Source organism: Balaenoptera musculus, chromosome 2 (genome assembly GCF_009873245.2).
Source record: "Balaenoptera musculus isolate JJ_BM4_2016_0621 chromosome 2, mBalMus1.pri.v3, whole genome shotgun sequence".
Classification (NCBI taxonomy): Eukaryota; Metazoa; Chordata; class Mammalia; order Artiodactyla; family Balaenopteridae; genus Balaenoptera; species Balaenoptera musculus.
The window spans coordinates 65,025,651-65,047,068 of record NC_045786.1 but is presented as its reverse complement, the minus strand read 5'-3'; the positions used below and the strand labels follow the sequence as shown (position 1 = coordinate 65,047,068).

At 35.9% G+C, this 21,418-nt stretch overlaps 1 protein-coding gene across 1 annotated transcript in view; it reads left to right on the top strand.

Annotated features, from left to right (window-relative positions):
* The window catches only part of GLCE (glucuronic acid epimerase), a 124,361-nt gene that overhangs the window by 96,229 nt on the left and 6,714 nt on the right, over positions 1–21,418 (top strand). The window contains exons 2-3 of the mRNA XM_036842880.1: positions 9,551–10,146; positions 13,396–13,641. Of these exons, the coding sequence (XP_036698775.1) occupies positions 9,564–10,146; positions 13,396–13,641 (829 nt within the window). The 5' untranslated portion in view covers positions 9,551–9,563. The remainder of the gene's footprint in view (positions 1–9,550; positions 10,147–13,395; positions 13,642–21,418) is intronic.

Here is a 21,418-nt window from a genome sequence, read left to right as displayed (position 1 = left end):
CCCTACTTTTGTCAAGCTGTGGAATCAGCTACTGGTTTATAGGAAGTACCCAGGGTTGGAATCAGAGTTAATACATTACAGCCACTAAAAGAGAGGAAGGTAGCACTCAATACGAGGCAAAAGCATACTCTTGATATCACAGGTTATTTCAATAACAAGGAAATTTTAGAAATTGGTTTTTATGCTTGGAAATTTAAAAAAATTGTGGAGTCTTTGGATTAAGACATGGAAAATGAGTTTACAAGACAGTAGACTGAGGTGAATAGGAGAAAATATTTGCAAATCATATATCTGATAAGGGATTAAAATCCAGAATATATAGAGAACTACTAAAACTCAACATTAAAAAAAATATATTCGAAAATGGGGGACTTCCCTGGTGGTCCCTGGTGGCTAAGGCTCTGTGCTGGCTTCCACTGCAGGGGGTGTGGGTCCGATCCCTGGTCGGGGAATTAGAATCTTGCATGCCGGCACAGCCCGGATTAAAAAAAAAAAGCCAAAGATGGGCAAGGGACTTGAAAAAACATTTCTTCAAAGAAGATATACAAATAGCCAATAAGCACATGAAAAGATGCCCAACATCACTAATCATTAGGGACATGCAAATCAAAACTACAATGAGATACTCACACACATTAGGATGGTTTTATTTAAAAAAATAAAATAAAAAATAACAAGTGTTGGCGAGGATGTGGAGAAATTGGAACCCTGTGCACTTTTGGTGAGGATGTTAATATGTTACAATCTCTGTGGAAAACAGTATGGAGATTCCTGAAAAACTTAAAAATGGACTTTCCATATGATCCAGCAATTCCATTTTAGGATTTATGTCCAAAAGAATTGAAAACAGGGTCTCAAAAAGATATTTGTACACCCATGTTCATAGTAGCATTATTCACAGCAGCAACCGAAGTGCCCATCAACTGATGAATGAATAAGCAAAATGTGGTATATACCTATAATGAAATATTATTCGGCCTTAAAAAGGAAGGAAATTTGACATATGCTACAACATGGATGAAACTTGGGTTCATTATGCTAAGTGAAATAGGTCAGTCACAAAAAGACAAATACTATATGATTCCACTTATATGAGATACTTAGACTAGTCAAAAATCATAGATGCAGAAAGTGTGGTTGCCAGGGGCTGGTGGGGAGAGAGGAATAGGGAAATGTTATTGTTTAATGGGTATGAGTTTCAGTTTTACAAGATGGGAAGAGTTATGGTGATGAATGGTAGTGATGGCCACACAACATTGTGAATGTATTTAATACCACGTAACTGTACACTTAAAAATGGTTAAGGTAGTAAATTTTATGTTACTTGCATTTTACCACCCAAGAAAAAAAATTGGAAAAAAAATGTGCACTTCTACACTCTGGGCTAATAGAAGACTCCAGGTGGTCTCAGGTCTCCTTGCAAATAGAGCACAGACAGAACCACAAGTATACCTTCCGCTAACTCCTGAGTTCTATTTTGAGTTTTTATTTATACAATTAACATATTCTTCATTAGATGGTTCTCCTTTTAAAAAATTTTTTTTATTGAAGTATAGTTGATTTATAATGTGTTAAATGCTGCTGTATACATGGTTCTCCTTTATCTCTATAGTTTGAAGTTTTTCTTTTTTGTTTTGTTTTTTCCTTTCATGACAATGGAAATGTTTATAAGAGAATGGAAAGCAGAAGTATTGGTTTAAGTTGCTTCTAAGCAGATTTGTGTTGAGTAACCAAGCAGATAAATTTGAGCTTTGATGTCTTGGTTAATTTTCATTCTGAGAGTTATTACAAATAATCTATATCAAAGATTCTATGTTCTTATCAGAAATCAAGCTAAGTAGAAAAAAAAAATTAAAGCATTTATATTCCGGGTTTTTCTTTGTTTCTCTTTTCTTCCCCCCCACCCCCACAGCTAATAAAAATGCAATCATGGAATAAAAAATTTTTATCTTAAGATTTCTACTTTCTTATACCTGAACTAATGTTAGTTACTAATTTTAGTTTAGTAATTAGTCCTTATACTAATGTTAGTTACTCTTATAAATACTGCCACTGTGGGGTTTTTAGGACACCAGTACATTATTTTCAAAGCCTCAGATTAACATGGACTGATGAAACTGTTATTAAGCTCCATTTTTATCTCTGGAGAAAGGTTTTGCTTCAACAAGCTCTCCCAGAACATCATTATAATTATTGGCAAAATGAAGCGTTGTAATGAATTTGTAAGCTGTTGCTAGATTTGTAGGGCCAATGGGAATCCTATTTTCAAGAGCTTAATTATTCTAATCCACCTGCAGACCAGGTAGCTTTACTGGGCTATGTATACATAAATATCATAATTATGACTTCCCTTTCTATTCTTTTCTGATAGTAACATGGTTTGTAATTATACTGTTAGATTTGAAGAAAATTCAAAAATAACAGTAGCTTCATTTAGAAATGCTAATACGCTGTTAAAATAACTAGATAACATTTTCTAAAATTGTACTCTACCTATGTAAACTGTTGATTCAAGGTCACAATTCAGCTTTATCTAGAATAAGATCTGTTAATGTCTGAGTTCAATTCACAATCTGGTAACCTGCTATAAATTAGAGTATCTCCTGGGAAAGGGTGGTATTCAGCTTCTGAAATAAAATATATATCAGCTCAAAGATACCCTGTGAACGTCAGAGCACAGGGTTTGGAGTTCAAATCTCTAGTGAACCATCAAATAATCACATGACCTAGGGTAAATTACTTAACATCACAGAGCCTCAGTTTCATCATCTGTAAAATAGAAATATAATTTTAAATCTTAAATTCTCAGCTATCTTGGCTTTGTCCTTGTCCTCTGTTTTAATGAATCCCTTGTGGGCTATTATACCTTAGTCTCTTCATCTGTAAAATGTGAATAATATAATATACTATAAACCCCCTGCTCAGTTTCTTTGGGATGTTTGCCTAGGAATATAATCTCATTTGAAGCATTGTGAGCCACTTGTATCAAAGATTATTTTAACTTTGTTTTTTTTTTTTTAATGGACTAGCAGAATTACCTTTTCATTTTGTCCTTTATTTTCAGTAGTTGCTAGGGAATACTACTTGCTTGCATTACTGGAAGAGTCCTGACCACCATAAGTATTAGGCAGTTCTCCTTTGAGTTGGAGCTATCACAGAATACTTAAACATTTGACTGTGTAATTTAAATCTTGGTCTATCAAGCAGTAAACGGAACATTACTAACAGCAGTACTTAAATTATAAATCCGTTTTAAAGAGTTGGCCAATATACAGCATCACAATCCATATTCTGTTATGTCAGTTATGTTCATTTTTATTTGGATTATGATTTCAGAATACCCAAGTATGGGGAAGGAAACAAAATTGTCTATTTCAAATGTCTGTTATTTTTTAAAATTGCATGCTTAACAGTGTTCATTCATTAAATATTTATTGAATGCCTACTTGAACCAGGCACATTTCTAGGCATTGGGGATGCCGCAATGACCCGGAGAAGCAAAATCGCAACCCTTGTGGAACTTACATTCTAGTGGATTGGAGAGGGCTTATAATCTGAATATGTATAATATCAAGTAGTGATAAATGCTATGAAGAAAAATAAAGCCAAGTAAGGACCTAGAGAATGATGGGGTGAGAGCTGCTATTTAGGATAGGGTGGTCAGAGAGGGCCTCTCTAATAAACTGACCCTTAAGCAGTGACCTGAAGAAGTAAGGGAGCAAGCCAAGTGGATACTGGGGAAACAGGTTGCCAAGCAGAGGGAATGGCAAATGCAAACACCCTGATTTCGGAGCATGCTTGACTGTAAGTCTACTCATTCCACCTGGAAGCTTTCACTTAAAACGTTACTGGGTTTCATAACACATTCTACATAACTTTTTTTTTTTTTTTTTTTTTTACAGTTTGTGTATCATTGCAGTATTGTTTCTTATGCCCATGTTTCCTACCAATCTGGCCTTTAGGGACAGGGATTGTGCCTTACCTGCCACATGTTAGCTGCCGAATAGATACTGATTGAACCAGTCAGTTTGATTTTCTATTGAGCAACTACTATTCCTTCTATTTAGTTGCTACCAAAGGATTATAAGAATATAAATTGTTAGATATATAAATAAAAAAGAGAAAATAATGGGCAAGCAGGCATTGGTCTACATTATTCAGAGGAAAGAAAAAGCCAATAATTTCTTTCACTGAAATCTATTACAAATTTATTTGAAGGTTGTTCTTAACTGAAATATGACCTTCATATTTTAAAAACTCATGGTGATATCCACAGTTTTAATGTTTACTGAATTACTCAGGAAAATGAATTTGAAAAGTAAGGTATCAGGAAAATTTCTTTGAATTGCACATCATTTTAGAAGAGAACAGTTTGCTCTCCCAAAGGAAAACTAAGCTATATTTTGCTTTACTTAATTTTTAACTGTTTGTGCAAAGAACTTATTCCACAGTTTCTTTATGATGTTTACTGAATGTTATTTCTGTTGTAGATCTCTAAAGTTACTAAAACTAAATTTTATTGGATTATGTTTCTAATGAAATAAATCTTTAGGATCAGCAATACATGAGCTTTCAAGGTTTTTGAATTTATTTATTTACTTTTTTTTTTTTTTTTACTTTAACTTGAAAGGTTAATCTAGTTCATGGATGTAGCAAAAGCTTTAAAATGAGTAGGAAGCTTATCACCACTCAGCAGAAAACCCTGGTTTTACCTTTTAAAGTTACTATCATTTATACTTAGCAAAATGTCAATGTAATTTACTTTTTGAAATTTGAAAGTTTCTATAGTCAGTTTTCTATAATATGAGAAACATAATAAAATTATTGTACTTACCTTTAGATAAGCCTGTTTGGTAGTTTGTACTGCATGTCAATACTCAGAGTTTTCTTTCTCTCCATCCTCCCCTCCAAAAAATGTCAGTGCCTATTTTGAAAACTAAGAATTTTAACTAAAAATTTATATTTCTTTCTTTAAATATTTTAACAAAAGTGACTTTGACCTTCTTAATTTTCTTTTTTTATGGTTTAAAAACACATTAAACATATTCATGGAAAATTAGAAAATCATACTATATGTGCTGTTCTGTAACCTCCTTTTTTCAGTTAACAACCTCCATATGTCCTTCCATCTTTCCTTCTTACCAAGTCCATAGTCAGATTTCCCAGCTTAGGACCAAGTCTCACATCTGGTTGTTATATTTCTTAAGTCTCTTTTCAAAAAGTCTAACCGAGTCTCCTTTTTCTTTTCATACCACTAATTTATTAAGGAGATGGGGCCAACTCTCCTGCAGGATGTCTCACCTTCTTGATGTACTGGTTGCATCTGCACTTAACTTGTTCCTCTTTCCCTTGTATTTCCTGTTAACTAGAAATTAAATCATAGGGCCAGAGAGATCCAAGTTAAACATTTTTGGCTGGGATATACAATAGGTTATGTACTTTTTATTTTAACTCATCAAGAGACACAACATCTGCATGAGTCATCATTAATGAGACTGAATTTGACCACTGAATTAGGGTGCTGACTGATCCCTTCATTGTAGAGTTTCACCTTTTTCTCCTTGTGACTAGGAAATAATGTATTTGGTGTTACTTTGCACAGTATGAATCACTAAATCCCTGTCAAACATATGCCTGAATATAACACTTGCCTAAATTAGTAATTTCATGAGGAATTGCATAATACTAATTTTCTGATTTTAATTTTTTTCTTCCACATTATTAGCCACCCTTTTTCTGTAAAATAGAATTCTTTGTCATCTGGGGCTATTGGTGTGTTCTCCGGCAAAGATAGATAAATAAATTCTTTCATTTAGTTACCAATTTTCGTCAGAAGATGATTTAAGTATTTTTTCTGGCTATCTCCTTTTTTGAATATCATTATAGACTCATGGATCTTTATTGATTCAGTGTGTTTCAGTCAACGTCAGTCATAATTCTCACAGCTTTGACTTAATGGGGAAAGGGACCTTTCAGACTGATTTCTCTAAGAAACCCTGATTGCTTTTATTATTTTTTTTTCCGATTGCTTTTAGTAAGGAATGGTATCAGATAACAAAATCTGGACATAAAGGTTATTGAAAGTTTTTAATTTTGACTTTTCTTTATTTTCCCATCACATGCCTCATCATAATGGTAGCCTACTAGTTCCATAAGCAGGTTTACTCTCTTTTGGGTCATGGAGGAAGGGCATGTCTCAAAGGGGGGACAAAAGCTTTATATTTCTGTTTTAACTGGTCTAAATGTTAGTATAGCTGATGGATGATTCAAATGTTGGCACATAAATGTTTTTAACGGAGGGCTTTTTTTGTTTGTTTGTGTAAACATCACTTAGGGGCTTCCTTGGTGGCGCAGTGGTTAAGAATCCGCCTGCCAATGCAGGGAACACGGGTTCGAGCCCTGGTCCGGGAAGATCCCACATGCCGCGGAGCAACTAAGCCCGTGCGCCACAACTACTGAGCCTATGCTCTAGAGCCCGCAAGCCACAACTGCTGAGCCCGAGCGCCACAACTACTGAAGCCTGCGTGCCTAGAGCCCATGCTCTGCAACAAGAGAAGCCACCCAATGAGAAGCCTGCGCACCGCAATGAAGAGTAGCCTTTGCTCACCGCAACTAGAGAAAAGCCCGCGCGCAGCAACAAAGACCCAACGCAGCCAAAAATAAAAATAAATAAATAAAATTAAAACAAAGAACATCACTTAGTATTATCAGTTTGCCCATGCTACTATATAAGGAAATCCTCAATTTATAAATATATGACTTCTGAAGGTTTGCTTGTACCACACTTTTTTTTTTTTTAGTGTTCAACACATTTTCTCATAGTAATAATGCAGATGATAAAATATATTATTGGATTCCAGCTCTTACAATCTGTGTATGATTTCCAAGTTGTACCAGACCCATATCTTTGCCTACCTTCCCTCCTGATGCCCCACTGAAATAAAATATATAGAAATAAGAAATGAAGAAGCCGATAACAATAAATAGGAAGATTACCATAGGGTGATAATTAAACAGATTTCCGGATCTCTGTTCCAGTACTAGAAGGCATGGCTGTACCCTCTCCTTCCTTCCCCTTATCTCTCTCACCCCTGCACTTGAACTATAGATAGCTGGCGTGAACCCCAGCCAAAACACCAGCCAGATTTTCTTTAGAGAAATTGGGAAAAGCGAAGGCTTCTAAGAGTACGAGTTATGTCCCCAGGACAAAAGAAAAAGTCATCTTCATTCTGGTATTTAGAGGGCCTGCTGGCTACCCACCCACACACCCTAAAGGAACACTGTCACTCTGCCTGTACCCAACTCACACAGAGCCCCTCTCAGGAGAACAATCTAGCCAAAAATCAGGCCATCTTCACAATAACAGAGGAAATCTGTGTTGGCTAATGAGTCATTCAAGCCTAAAGATGAATGAGTAAACAAATATCACAGGCGTGTGAAGAAAGCTAACACCATGGAAGAGACTAAAATAACCAGAAAAATGACCACTAAAGAAAACAGAGATAATCAGAGAGAACTTTACAAAAACAGAACTCTAACATACTCAGAGCTGCAAGAAGATACTACATCCATTAAACAAGAATAAGAGAACACAAGGTTTCAGGTTGAAAGGGCACACCAAGTGCTGAAATAGTGAATCAGATACCATACTGTAACACATTCTTGCAAAACTGCAGAATTCCTAGGGTAAACACAAGATCCAGAGGGAAGTCATGTACAAAATGACAAGTATCAGACTGAAGTCAAATCTCTCATCAGTAGCCCGTAATGCTTTAAGAAAGTAAAACATTGCCTACAGCATTTAGAAAGAAAATAATATGCAGCCCAAGGATTCTATATCCTGCCAAACTATTAATCAAAGGTGAGAGCAGAATAAAGTTGCTTTCAGACATGCAAGGACTCAGGGTTTACCTCCTCTTGGAATTAAAAGAAATGAGCTTTTAATTGAAAAACACCATCAGCTTTCTTGAAAAACAGAAAATCATTGTGTAATTTTTCATTAAACGTTTTCATTTTACGGTTTGATTTTTTAAAATCTCATTGCTGCCAGAAGGGTTTATTGAGAGGAAAAGGGGGAAGAAGGATTACAACCATAAAATAAGTAGTTTTGAATTTACACCATAAAATAAATTACAGAGCTACTGTAGCAAACAGCAGTAAGCCTACTCTCTTTACTCTCAGTGGGCAGAGATATTCCATACGTTGCACATATAACTAACCCATAATTTTCCATGTTTCCCACCCCAGCAGCAAGCATTCCAGGACTACCTACAGTACAATCACAACTGGTTGGTACACCACATGGCCAGTAGGGACAACAGCATCAAATTCTTCTCCCATCATGACTGGAAAGACAGGATCTGGCTTATATTTAAAAGCATCATTCTGACTGCTATGTTGAGAATAGACTTTCGGGTAGAATAGTAGAGCAAGGGTAAAAGCAGGGAGAGCAGGTTAGACATCACTGTAACATTCCAGGTGAAATATGGCAGTGGCTCTGATGTGTTGGTAACTTGTGTAGTTGGTGAAAAGTGATTAGATTCTGGGTATAATTTGAAGGTAGGGACAACAGGATTTCCTGACTGGTTGGATATGGGGTGAACAAGAAAGGAGTCAATATTTCTGGTCTGAGTGGTAAAGGAGGAACAGATTGAAGGGAAGGATTAGGGATTAAATTTTGAATGTTATGTTTCAGAAGTCCATTTGACCTTCAAATAAAGATGTCAGTTATTGATACTTGGATTGGCACATAGGTATATGTGCCTGCAGTTCTGAAGAAAGGTCTGGCCTGGAGATAGAATTTTGGGAAAAGTCAACATATAAATTGTATTTAAAGCCATGAGATTGGGTGAGATCACCTGGGAGTGAATACAGATACGGAAGAGGTCTGAGGACTGGGACCCTAAGGCATTTCAACGTTAAGGTTCAGAGAGATGAGAAGGAATGATCAAAGATGACTAGGAGGAGCATCCAGTTGGGGTATAAGGAGAACCAAGAAAGAATGGTGCCCTGGAAGTCCTGGGAAGAAAGTGTTTCAGGAAGGAAAGAGTCGTTTACTATTTTATGCTGCTGAGAAGTAACATAGGATGAGCACTAAAAATTCATTGTTGGATTTGGCAACATGGATGTCAGTGTTGACCTTGACATGACCTGTTATATTTTTTTCAAACAGCTACTCAGTTGTTAGGACAAAAATATGTATTAAGTTGTTTGAGCCCAACTACTTCACAAATGGAAGTAATAGGTTTTTTTTTGACCTAGGGGCTTCATGTAAAAATTATTAAGAATCCAAGGGAGCGACAAACAGAGAAAGATTGGGAATCTTTGCTTTAGAGGATCGTGCTAACTGAGCATTTTAAGAGGGGGAAGCACCTCTTGCCTTTTCTTTGTCTCTGCTGGAAAGTTTGAGTTAGCAATTTTAAATCTGATCAGATTACATGCAGTTAATAAAATTGCCCTAATGTGGTGGTTCAGTATACAAAAGTAAATCTTACCCTATAAAATGTCAGTAAGTACATCTTTGTGTGAATTTTTCTTCTTGCCTCCATAGGTATGGTCTGAATATGCGTTGCTTGGCAGCTCGGGTCAACTATAAGACTTTGATTGTCATCTGCGCACTGTTCACTTTGGTCACAGTACTTTTGTGGAATAAGTGTTCCAGCGACAAAGCGATCCAGTTTCCACGGCACTCGAGTAGTGGCTTCAGAGTGGATGCGTTAGAAAAAAGAGCAGCAGCGTCTGAGAGCAACAACTATGTGAACCACATGGCCAAGCACTCTGAGGAAGCATTCCCTCAGGAACAGCAGAAAGCGCCCCCTGTTGTTGGGGGCTTCAATAGCAATGGGGGAAGCAAGGTGTTAGGGCTCAAATATGAAGAAATTGACTGTCTCATAAATGATGAACACACAATTAAAGGGAGACGAGAGGGGAATGAAGTCTTTCTTCCATTCACCTGGGTAGAGAAATATTTTGACGTTTACGGAAAGGTGGTTCAGTATGATGGCTATGATCGGTTTGAATTCTCTCATAGCTATTCCAAAGTCTATGCACAGAGAGCCCCTTATCACCCTGATGGTGTATTTATGTCCTTTGAAGGCTACAATGTGGAAGTCCGAGACAGAGTCAAGTGCATAAGTGGGGTTGAAGGTTGGTATCCATCTACTCCACTGCATTTTTCTGTCCTGATTGTGTTGAGGAATAAGAGACTGTGTTAATTATATAGCAAGTACTTACATAGCTTACTATCAAGAGACCTTTCATCACTCTGACTTAGCAGGGAGGAACAGGTTAAACCTGAACTTTCTAGATGGTGTGATTTAAGGGCTACAATAAGATCATACCTGATTAAATAGGATTATGCCATTAACCTGCCCCAGAAACTAAAATTATCATCAGTAAAGTCAAGGCACAGCATCTCCAGAAATTTTGCATTAAAATATACAGTTATTATCCTGTACGGTTATTATCATATCCTATGAGAGGAGATGAGAAAGGGAGACAGACCATCCAGTGGACCCATCAATGTACCAAGTCTTATTACCAGATTAGCCAGGTATCATCCCTGGATGGAGGTTTACAGTTCTCAGAACAAGATAATACATAATACCATTTTCTCTGAACTTCATGAACTCCTATAGTCTATTACATATTGTCTTTCATTGTCTTTAAAACCTGGGGGTTCCTTATGGGTATAATTAATACATTTTGGAATTTGTATTTCAAACCTAGGATTGATCAGAAAGCCATATTGAATTTGACTTTAAAGTATATCATTTAATCAGAGGAAAGAACTTAGTGTGTTTTAAGATTGCTTAGTTTGGGTTTTATTTCATTTTTCTCATTTTGTTATAGAAAGTGATTTTAATATCTTAATATTTTAATTTTTGTAATATCTTTACTGAATGTTTAGAAGAAGGAAGGGGGCAAATTCACTTATATTCTTACCATTCAAGATAATTATTACCATTTTTGTATATTCTCAGAAGGTCTTTATACCTAGGTATATGTTTTAACATAGTTATAATGATATTTATTATGCAGTGTTCAGGAGGGTAATAGTTTTTTAGAGGCTTGAAAGATATCCATCGCCAAACCTTTTTTTTTTCCAGTAATTTTTAGAAGTGTATAAGCTTAATAGGTGCTTAGATGCTAAAGAAAAAGTAAAAAGCAACCATAACCACTGTTAATGTTTTGATGTCTTTTCCAATCTTTTTGTTGTTTTTGTAGGTATACATTTTTAAACAAATTAGAATCATGCTGTATAGTCAATTTTGTATTCTTTTTTCGTTCAACATATTATGATTATTTCCTCTTGTTATTGAATATTTTAATCACTAATATTCATAATAAGGACATGCCATAATAATGTATGGAACCTTTCTCTTTAGTTGGACATTTAGGTCATTTCCACTTTTTTGCCATTATACATAATGGTATAGATATTCATAGTTAATCATTTGCTGTTTTAATTGTATTCTCAGAGTAGTTCCCTAGGAAATAAATTACCATGTCAAATAGTATCAGTTGATCTATTTTACCAAACTACTTTCCAAGAAGGTTGACCCTAATCACGCTTCCAATAGCAGAGTATAAGGGTGCTTCTGTCACCCAACTCCTGCCATCATGAAAGTTTATTTTTTAATCTATTGTTTACAAGGGGATCTCATAATTTGCTTTCTGTAGCAATTAGTGAGGTCAGATATCTTTTTCATATGCTTTTAACCGTTATAGAATGGGCTTGATGTTCTTTCCCCCTTTTTCAATGTGATTAATGTTGTTTTTCAGAAAAATATATTTGTGAGACCTTTTATATATATAGCAAGGGGGGTAGCACCTTGTTGCATTTGTTAAAGATATTTTCTTTAATTTGGCTGTCTCCATTTTATTTATGATTTGTTAGTTTTAGAAATTTTTAGTTCTGTTTACTAAACTTAGGGGTTTTTTTTAAAATTCTTCCTTTTATGCTTAGAAAATCATTTGCCATGCCATGATCAGCTGTTCAGCTGTATCTTCTCTAATAGTTTTATGGGGTTTTTTTAATATTTAACTTTTTAGTCCAGCTAAACTGATTTATATTTTGACAAATGGTACAAGGTCAGGGCCTAATTTTAGATTTTTTTTCCCTTAACGTTTATTGAATAATCTCTTTTCCCCGCTGATCAATGATTCAATCTTTATCGTTATACTAAAATATTTTGAAACTAGAGTATGTTTCTAAATCTTTACCAGAGTATGTTTCTGGCCTACTATTCTGTTCCATCGATCAGTCTATCACTTCTTAGGCCAATTGCACATTACTGTAGTTATTACCCATCAAATGAGATAGTGTAAACCTTCCTTTTATTAAGTGAAAATAATTCTGTTTGAATTTTGAAAAAAAAAAAATCTACCCTTGGAGAAAGAATATTGAAGTTAAAAAGCTTATCTGTAGCCTAGGTTTCTTAGCCTATATGGTCTCTAATTCCTTAAACTATTTTGAAACTACATCAAAACACATATAGTTTTGTAGGTTCCCAGTTTCTGCCATGCCCATCTGTTGCTTGTTAATTTATTTTAGGACTACAAATAGGAGTTTATCTCTCAACACATACACCATGATGCAATAATACAGTATTCTGTACAGTGTGGTATTATTGTATTTCCCATGTAGGAAATTACTAAAATAAACACTAATGCCAAACATTTAAAAGTTTTGCTTAGAACTTTACAAGAGGTAATCCATTAATGAATTTATCAAGAATCTATGGTTAAATATACAACTTTAATTCATTCTTTAAAAAAAGCACTCTTTGTTCTCAAGAGTTACATTTTGATGTGAAGGATATAAAAAAGAATTGCAAACTGTGTTTATACTTTAAGTTGCCTAGTCATAGCTGGCTTCTTAAGCAAATACTTTTAACCATCAGATGATAAAGTTACTAGACCACATCTTGACACCGGAGGGAAAGATTAGTATGTAATTAACTTGACTGTTAAGTACAGATGTTAAGAAAATTTCAGGTTTAATATTCTAGAATAAAGCTGGTAACATTAACTATATGTATTTAAATTGTGTAAAACTTGAATGTATGAAACAGAATTATGAAATATGACATCTGTAGCTATGAGCAAAAGTAGCACACATTAACAATTAGTCCTTAAAAAGATGATCTACAACATTGCATTGCTGTCTGTCAACAAATAATGAATGAGAGTGAATGAGCATTTAGTTCTGTTTTTCATTTCTGGTTAATTTGGTACTCGTTTTTAGTAATTATGAAAACAGTGTAATAAGGAAGCTTAAAAGTTGCTGATAACCCTATAACTCCCCCAGAAGTAAAACAGTGAAGAGTGGTATTCAGAATAGGATTATGAATGTCTGCAGATAGTTATTTATTTTGTTTCTCTGTTTTATAGGTGTACCTCTATCTACACAATGGGGACCTCAAGGCTATTTCTACCCAATCCAGATTGCACAGTATGGGTTAAGTCATTACAGCAAGAATCTAACTGAGAAACCCCCTCACATAGAGGTATATGAAACAGCAGAAGACAGGGGCAAAAATAGCAAGCCCAATGACTGGACCGTGCCAAAGGGCTGCTTTATGGCCAGTGTGGCTGATAAGTCTAGATTCACCAATGTTAAACAGTTCACTGCTCCAGGTGAGTGATGTGTTTTTATATGTGTTTGCTAATTTTATGTCGATTTATGGCACCTGATACTCCCTTAAAACTGTTTTTATGGTTTTTAAAAAACACATTAGCAGACGCTTGATATTTACATATATGAAGAAACAAATAGTGTCATCCAAGTGAGATCTAAAAAAGGATCAGCTAAAAAATTTAAGGTTATATAAGGAATATTTACTGCATGAAGAGCCAAGCCACAAGAACCAGGTTACTGCATGATGTCTTTCTCCTTCCAGGGAACCAGATCCCACAGGAATAAAGTTTCTCAGTTTATTTTAATGTTTCAGCACAGTACTCATCCTTTAATTTTTAAACTATTTTGCATTAAGGTAGAAATTTTTCTTTATAGCGAGAGCCATCCTTTCCTTTGCCTATTTTTTACCAGTAGCTTTTTATTTTTTCAAAGTAATATAGCATTACCAACCAGGCCTGCTTTCTATATTGAATTTTGTTAATGTACTAGATTGTTTCGAACTTCATATAAAGCCATTTCATTAATAAAATCTTTTATAAAATCAAATTAACTTTATGCAACATTTCCCCTTTTACTAAGACGGTCCCATTAATTGGGATGTAATGTATTTCTCTCCACTAATCAATATCCATGAGAATTAATGAGTTCATTACTTAAAAAGACAATAGAATAATTTTAGTTAGCACCTCAGGCTTAATTTTCGGCTGGGGAAATGTTGTCAAGAACAGAACTCATCCTCCCTCCCACCAACCTTGCCAGTTGGTAAATAAAAAGAAAAGGTTATAAGACCTTTTCTGTATTCTGTCCTTGTCCTTTACTGATAACTGTGTAATTCACAGACCTTGAAAACAGCAGTACAAATCTACTCATTCTAGATGGCCTTAAGTAATGGATTTATGAGGGCTTAATGCAATGCAAATAATGGGTGGTGACCTTTACTTTTTATTCTGTGACTAAAACTTCTTTTATCCTATGGCATTCTGTGATATTCCAGTACATAGAGCATCTTTGCTTATTGTAAAACAACAGGCTTGGCTGGGTGAGAAAGTACATAGAGATGTTTAAGAATATTTAGCTTATGATTTATAGCAGGAAATTATTAGGCTAAAAAGGACATTTGATTTTGGTTGCATCTAGAGGGCTTATCTTCACACTGATTAATAATGTAGTCTGGATTAGGGTGGAAAACAGCAGCCCTCATCTCGATCTCCTCAAGTGCTGGGAGGTTTTCTAGAACCATCTCTTGAACTCTGCCCTATTCAGAGCAATAGATTTCATTGTGCACTTTTGGGTACCCTGGTTAATACAAACAATAGGTCTCCTCATACTAAGTGAAGGGCCTTCACTTTAGCCCTTCATTCTGCAGCCAGCAACCGGAGATGAAACTACTTCCCAAGGTGGGTTTAAGCATATGGAGGAGAGAACTGTCTGTGACAGACATTCAGCCAGTGGCACACTAGCTACTCACAATTGGAACTCTCTGTTGGTAGGAGTGTGCTACCTAAGAATGTGGTGCTTGTTTTGATATCTTGGATGTGTCTGGAGTTGCATTTGATACAAGTATATGAGGGAGAGTTAGTTGGAGTTGTTGCTCAGAGCAGGAGAAGGAAATCAAAAAGGTGAGACGTTTATTGAAACGTAGGAATGGGAAATGAGGCTTTTTAGATGATATAGTCTTCTTGGGAGATAAATTCAGAGAATCATTGATGAGAAGAAATTGGAACTTGTGCATAAAAGCATAGGCCTAAGTGAAGTGAGGCTCTGGAAGACCGGAGGCTACATGCTGTTGGTCTTTTTGCTTTTTGGCCTTGAATTTTTTTCCCTGAAAGGAAATAAGATTATCTAGAGGGAAAAACCATAACATGGGTCTGCAGCATATTTTTTATTGTTTTGTTTGTTGAAGAATGTTCTTTTTCCTTCTACCTAATTTTAAAATTGAATGAATTGAAACTTTATACCTGTCCTGCTTTATTAAATTAGCTTTCCCTTTCCCAAGCACTCTCTTCACTTCATTTCCATGACCTCACTTTCCCCTCTCTGTGTAGCCATTCCTTCTGAGGCTTCTTATGAACTTTTCTTCTGCCTGACCCTTGTCTCTCTGTTCCTTGAGGTTCTGAGTAAGGCCTCTTCTCACTCCACATAGTAAACCTGTTGATTAATAACAGTTCATGTTATGTGTGGAAACATTAATTTAAAGACTATTCTTAAGTGTTTATCATCCTTTGTTGCCTAAAATACATTTATATGTACCACATATACCAAAAATAGACACTTATAGTGACTCCTGGGAATAACCGGTCAGAGAGAGGAGTCATGGATTTCAAGCGACAGGAAGCTCGAAACTTTCTATTAGTAGATTTAAAGCACAGGTCTCCAGATAGCTTAGGACTCTCCAGTAGAGCTCAAAATTTTGCCTGGTATATTTCCAAAGTGGTTGCCACAACCACAGTCATGTCCCAGTTGCTACCATTCAGACCCTTCTGAGTGACGTAGACAGGATATTTAACCTCTCTGTACATCTATAAAATAGGAATTAAAAGACCTGTCTCATATGATTGTGGATTGGTTTAAATTGGGGATTGCGACATCTTTGTCACTTCTCCTCTGTGGCTCAATAACCCCCTCTGGTGGTGTTAAATGACATCATTCATTACTGAGTTCTTTGAACTACGTAATCTGTTACATTGAAACATAAGGTGATTGATCGAACTATATCATTTCATTAGATTTGTATACATAAAGTAAAAACTAGAATGGAATTCTGAGAAGAAAATATAATTCTTCAACTTTCTCCCATTTGGACTTCTGAAGATGGTGGTGAGAATGGATGCCATAGTTAACAGTGTTGTCTGATTAATGAGGCATTACCATAAGAATAAAAAAATAAGTAGCACTCAAGATAGCCTCTGCTGAATATAATTTAATCTTGAGTAATTCATAAGTCAATTCAGAATCCTGCGAAACATCCTGAAACATCAAGTACGTTGTACTGAGCATCAGATTCCATTTACTATAGATACAGGAAAATGCCAGCTAAGAGAGAGGTTGCATGTTGACATTTCTCCAGATAAAATGGATTTTTACTGTGTTAGAAATATACTTCTGAAATCACTTTTTAAAAAGTCACTCAAAGCATCATACATCTAGCAAGATGTTCTCATTCTCAGTACAACTTCCGTAATTGTCTATTCCATCAAATGAAGTAATTAAGAGCCTTGGGTCAGTTATATCCACACTGGTAGAGTCCAGTGTTGGAAGAGTTAAATGACCAGCTCAACATGGTGATAATACTGTCCAAGCTAATCACACTGTATACACTATCATCAGTTCACATTCCCAATCATTGCTCCAATAAGGAGCACCCAAGATTTCCTCAAGGATGCCTTAAAGTAGATCTGATTCTATAGCTATGTTTAAGAGAAATAATTCTTCCACTGGTTATTCTCATGAGGATGGTATTTCCAATACCATGTCTTTTTCACAATCTTTGAGCTTAGACCCAGGAACCCTGGTTTCTAGTCCCTGCTCTACCACTAGTTAGCATTCGGCTTTGGGCAAACCTTTTACCCTTGCAAAGCCTCCATATCTTCATCTCTAAAATGGAAGCAGTAATTCCTGCTCTACCAGCCTCAGAAGATTATTGTAAGGAACAAATGAGATAATACATGTGAATGTGTTTTTAAGATTTAAGCTCTGATGGTGCAATGGTTAAGAATCTGCCTGCCAATGCAGGGGACACGGGTTCGAGCCCTGTTCCGGGAAGATCCCACATACCACTGAGCAACTAAGCCTGTGTGCCACAACTACTGAGCGCATGTGCCGCAACTACTGAAGCCCACGCGCCTAGAGCCCATGCTCCACAACAAGAGAAGCCACTGCAATGGAGAAAAAAGCCCGCGCACCGCAACGAAGAGTAGCCCCCGCTCATCGCAACTAGAGAAAGCCCACGTGCAGCAATGAAGGCCAACGCAGCCCAAATAAATAAATTAATTAAATAAATTTTAAAAAGATTTAAATAACTACTGCAGAGCAGAATAAAGAAAAAAGAATGAAAAGAACTGAGGACAGTCTCAGAGACCTCTGGGACAACATTAAACGCACCAACATTCGAATTATAGGGGTCCCAGAAGAAGAAGAGAAAAAGAAAGGGACTGAGAAAATATTTGAAGAGATTATAGTTGAAAACTTCCCTAATATGGGAAAGGAAATAGTTAATCAAGTCCTGGAAGCACAGAGAGTCCCATACAGGATAAATCCAAGGAGAAACACGCCAAGACACATATTAATCAAACTATCAAAAATTAAATATAAAGAAAACATATTAAAAGCAGCAAGGGAAAAACAACAAATAACACACAAGGGAATCCCCATAAGGTTAACAGCTGATCTTTCAGCAGAAACTCTGCAAGCCAGAAAGGAGTGGCAGGATATACTTAAAGTCATGAAGGAGAAAAACCTACAACCAAGGTTACTCTACCCAGCAAGGATTTCATTCAGATTTGATGGAGAAATTAAAACCTTTACAGAAAAGCAAAAGCTGAGAGAGTTCAGCACCACCAAACCAGCTTTACAACAAATGCTAAAGGAACTTCTCTAGGCAAGAAACACAAGAGAAGGAAAACACCTACAATAACAAACACAAAATATTTAAGAAAATGGGAATAGGAACATACATATCGATAATTACCTTAAATGTAAATGGATTAAATGCTCCCACCAAAAGACACAGACTGGCTGAATGGATACAAAAGCAAGACCCATATATATGCTGTCTACAAGAGACCCACTTCAGACCTAGAGACACATACAGACTGAAAGTGAGGGGATGGAAAAAGATATTCCATGCAAATGGAAATCAAAAGAAAGCTGGAGTAGCAATTCTCGTATCAGACAAAATAGACTTTAAAATAAAGACTATTACAAGAGACAAAGAAGGACACTATATAATGATCAAGGGATCGATCCAAGAGGAAGGTATAACAATTGTAAATATTTATGCACCTAACATAGGAGCACCTCAATACATAAGGCAGATACTAACAGCCATAAAAGGGGAAATCGACAGTAACAATCATAGTAGGGGACTTTAACACCCCACTTTCACCAATGGACAGATCATCCAAAATGAAAATAAATAAGGAAACACAAGCTTTAAATGATACATTAAACAAGATGGACTTAATTGATATTTATAGGACATTCCACCCAAACACAACAGAATACACATTTTTCTCAGGTGCTCATGGAACATTCTCCAGGATAGATCATATCTTGGGTCACAAATCAAGCCTTGGTAAATTTAAGAAAATTGAAATCGTATCAAGTATCTTTTCCAACCACAACGCTATGAGACTAGATATCAATTACAGGAAAAGATCTGTAAAAAATACAAACACATGGAGGCTACACAATACACTACTTAATAATGAAGTGATCACTGAAGAAGTCAAAGGGGAAATCAAAAAATACCTAGAAACAAATGACAATGGAGACACGACGACCCAAAACCTATGGGATGCAGCAAAAGCAGTGCTAAGAGGGAAGTTTATAGCAATACAAGCCTACATCAAGAAACAGGAAACATCTCGAATAAACAACCTAACCTTGCACCTAAAGCAATTAGAGAAAGAAGAGCAAAAAAACCCCAAAGCTAGCAGAAGGAAAGAAATCATAAAGATCAGATCAGAAATAAATGAAAAAGAAATGAAGGAAACAATAGCAAAAATCAATGAAACTAAAAGCTGGTTCTTTGAGAAGATAAACAAAATTGATAAACCATTAGCCAGACTCATCAAGAGAAAAAGGGAGAAGACTCAAATCAATAGAATTAGAACTGAAAAAGGAGAAGTAACCACTGACACTGCAGAAATACAAACGATCATGAGAGATTACTACAAGCAACTCTATGCCAATAAAATGGACAACCTGGAAGAAATGGACAGATTCTTAGAAATGCACAACCTACCGAGACTGAACCAGGAAGAAATAGAAAATATGAACAGACCAATCACAAGCACTGAAATTGAAACTGTGATTAAAAATCTTCCAACAAACAAAAGCCCAGGACCAGATGGCTTCACAGGCGAATTCTATCAAACACTTAGAGAAGAGCTAACACCTATCCTTCTCAAACTCTTCCAAAATATTGCAGAGGGAGGAACACTCTCCAACTCATTCTACGAGGCCACCATCACCCTGATACCAAAACCAGACAAAGATGTCACAAACAAAGAAAACTACAGGCCAATATCACTGATGAACATAGATGCAAAAATCCTCAACAAAATACTCGCAAACAGAATCCAACAGCACATTAAAAGGATTATACACCATGATCAAGTGGGGTTTATTCCAGGAATGCAAGGATTCTTCAATATACGCAAATCAATCAACGTGATAAATCATATTAACAAATTGAAGGAGAAAATCCATATGATCATCTCAATAGATGCAGAGAAAGCTTTCGACAAAATTCAACACCCATTTATGATAAAAGCCCTGCAGAAAGTAGGCATAGAGGGAACTTTCCTCAACATAATAAAGGCCATATATGACAAACCCACAGCCAACATTGTCCTCAATGGTGAAAAACTGAAACCATTTCCACAAAGATCAGGAACAAGACAAGGCTGCCCACTCTCACCACTATTATTCAACATAGTTTTGGAAGTGTTAGCCACAGCAATCAGAGAAGAAAAAGAAATAAAAGGAATCCAAATCGGAAAAGAAGAAGTAAAGCTGTCACTGTTTGCAGATGACATGATACTATACATAGAGAATCCTAAAACTGCCACCAGAAAACTACAAGAGCTAATCAATGAATTTGGTAAAGTAGCAGGATACAAAATTAATGCACAGAAATCTCTTGCATTCCTATATACTAATGATGAAAAATCTGAAAGTGAAATTAAAAAAACACTCCCGTTTACCATTGCAACAAAAAGAATAAAATATCTAGGAATAAACCTACCTAAGGAGACAAAAGACCTGTATGCAGAAAATTATAGGACACTGATGAAAGAAATTAAAGATGATACAAATAGATGGAGAGATATACCATGTTCTTGGATTGGAAGAATCAACATTGTGAAAATGACTCTACTACCCAAAGCAATCTACAGATTCAATGCAATCCCTATCAAACTACCATTGGCATTTTTCACAGAACTAGAACAAAAAATTTCACAATTTGTATGGAGACACAAAAGACCCCGAATAGCCAAAGCAATCTTGAGAACGAAAAATGGAGCTGGAGGATTCAGGCTCCCTGACTTCAGACTATATTACAAAGCTACAGTAATCAAGACAGTTTGGTACTGGCACAAAAACAGAAATATAGATCAATGGAACAGGATAGAAAGCCCAGCGATAAACCCACGCACATATGGTCACCTTATCTTTGATAAAGGAGGCAAGCATATACAGTGGAGAAAAGACAGCCTCTTCAATAAGTGGTGCTGGGAAAATTGGACAGATACATGTAAAAGTATGAAATTAGAACACTCCCTGACACCATACACAAAAATAAACTCAAAATGGATTAAAGACCTAAGTGTAAAGCCAGACACTATCAAACTCTTAGAGGAAAACATAGGCAGAACACTCTATGACATAAATCACAGCAAGATCCTTTTTGACCCAGCTCCTAGAGAAATGGAAATAAAAACACAAATAAACAAATGGGACCTAATGAAACTTAAAAGCTTTTGCACAGCAAAGGAAACCATAAACAAGACCAAAAGACAACCCTCAGAATGGGAGAAAATATTTGCAAAT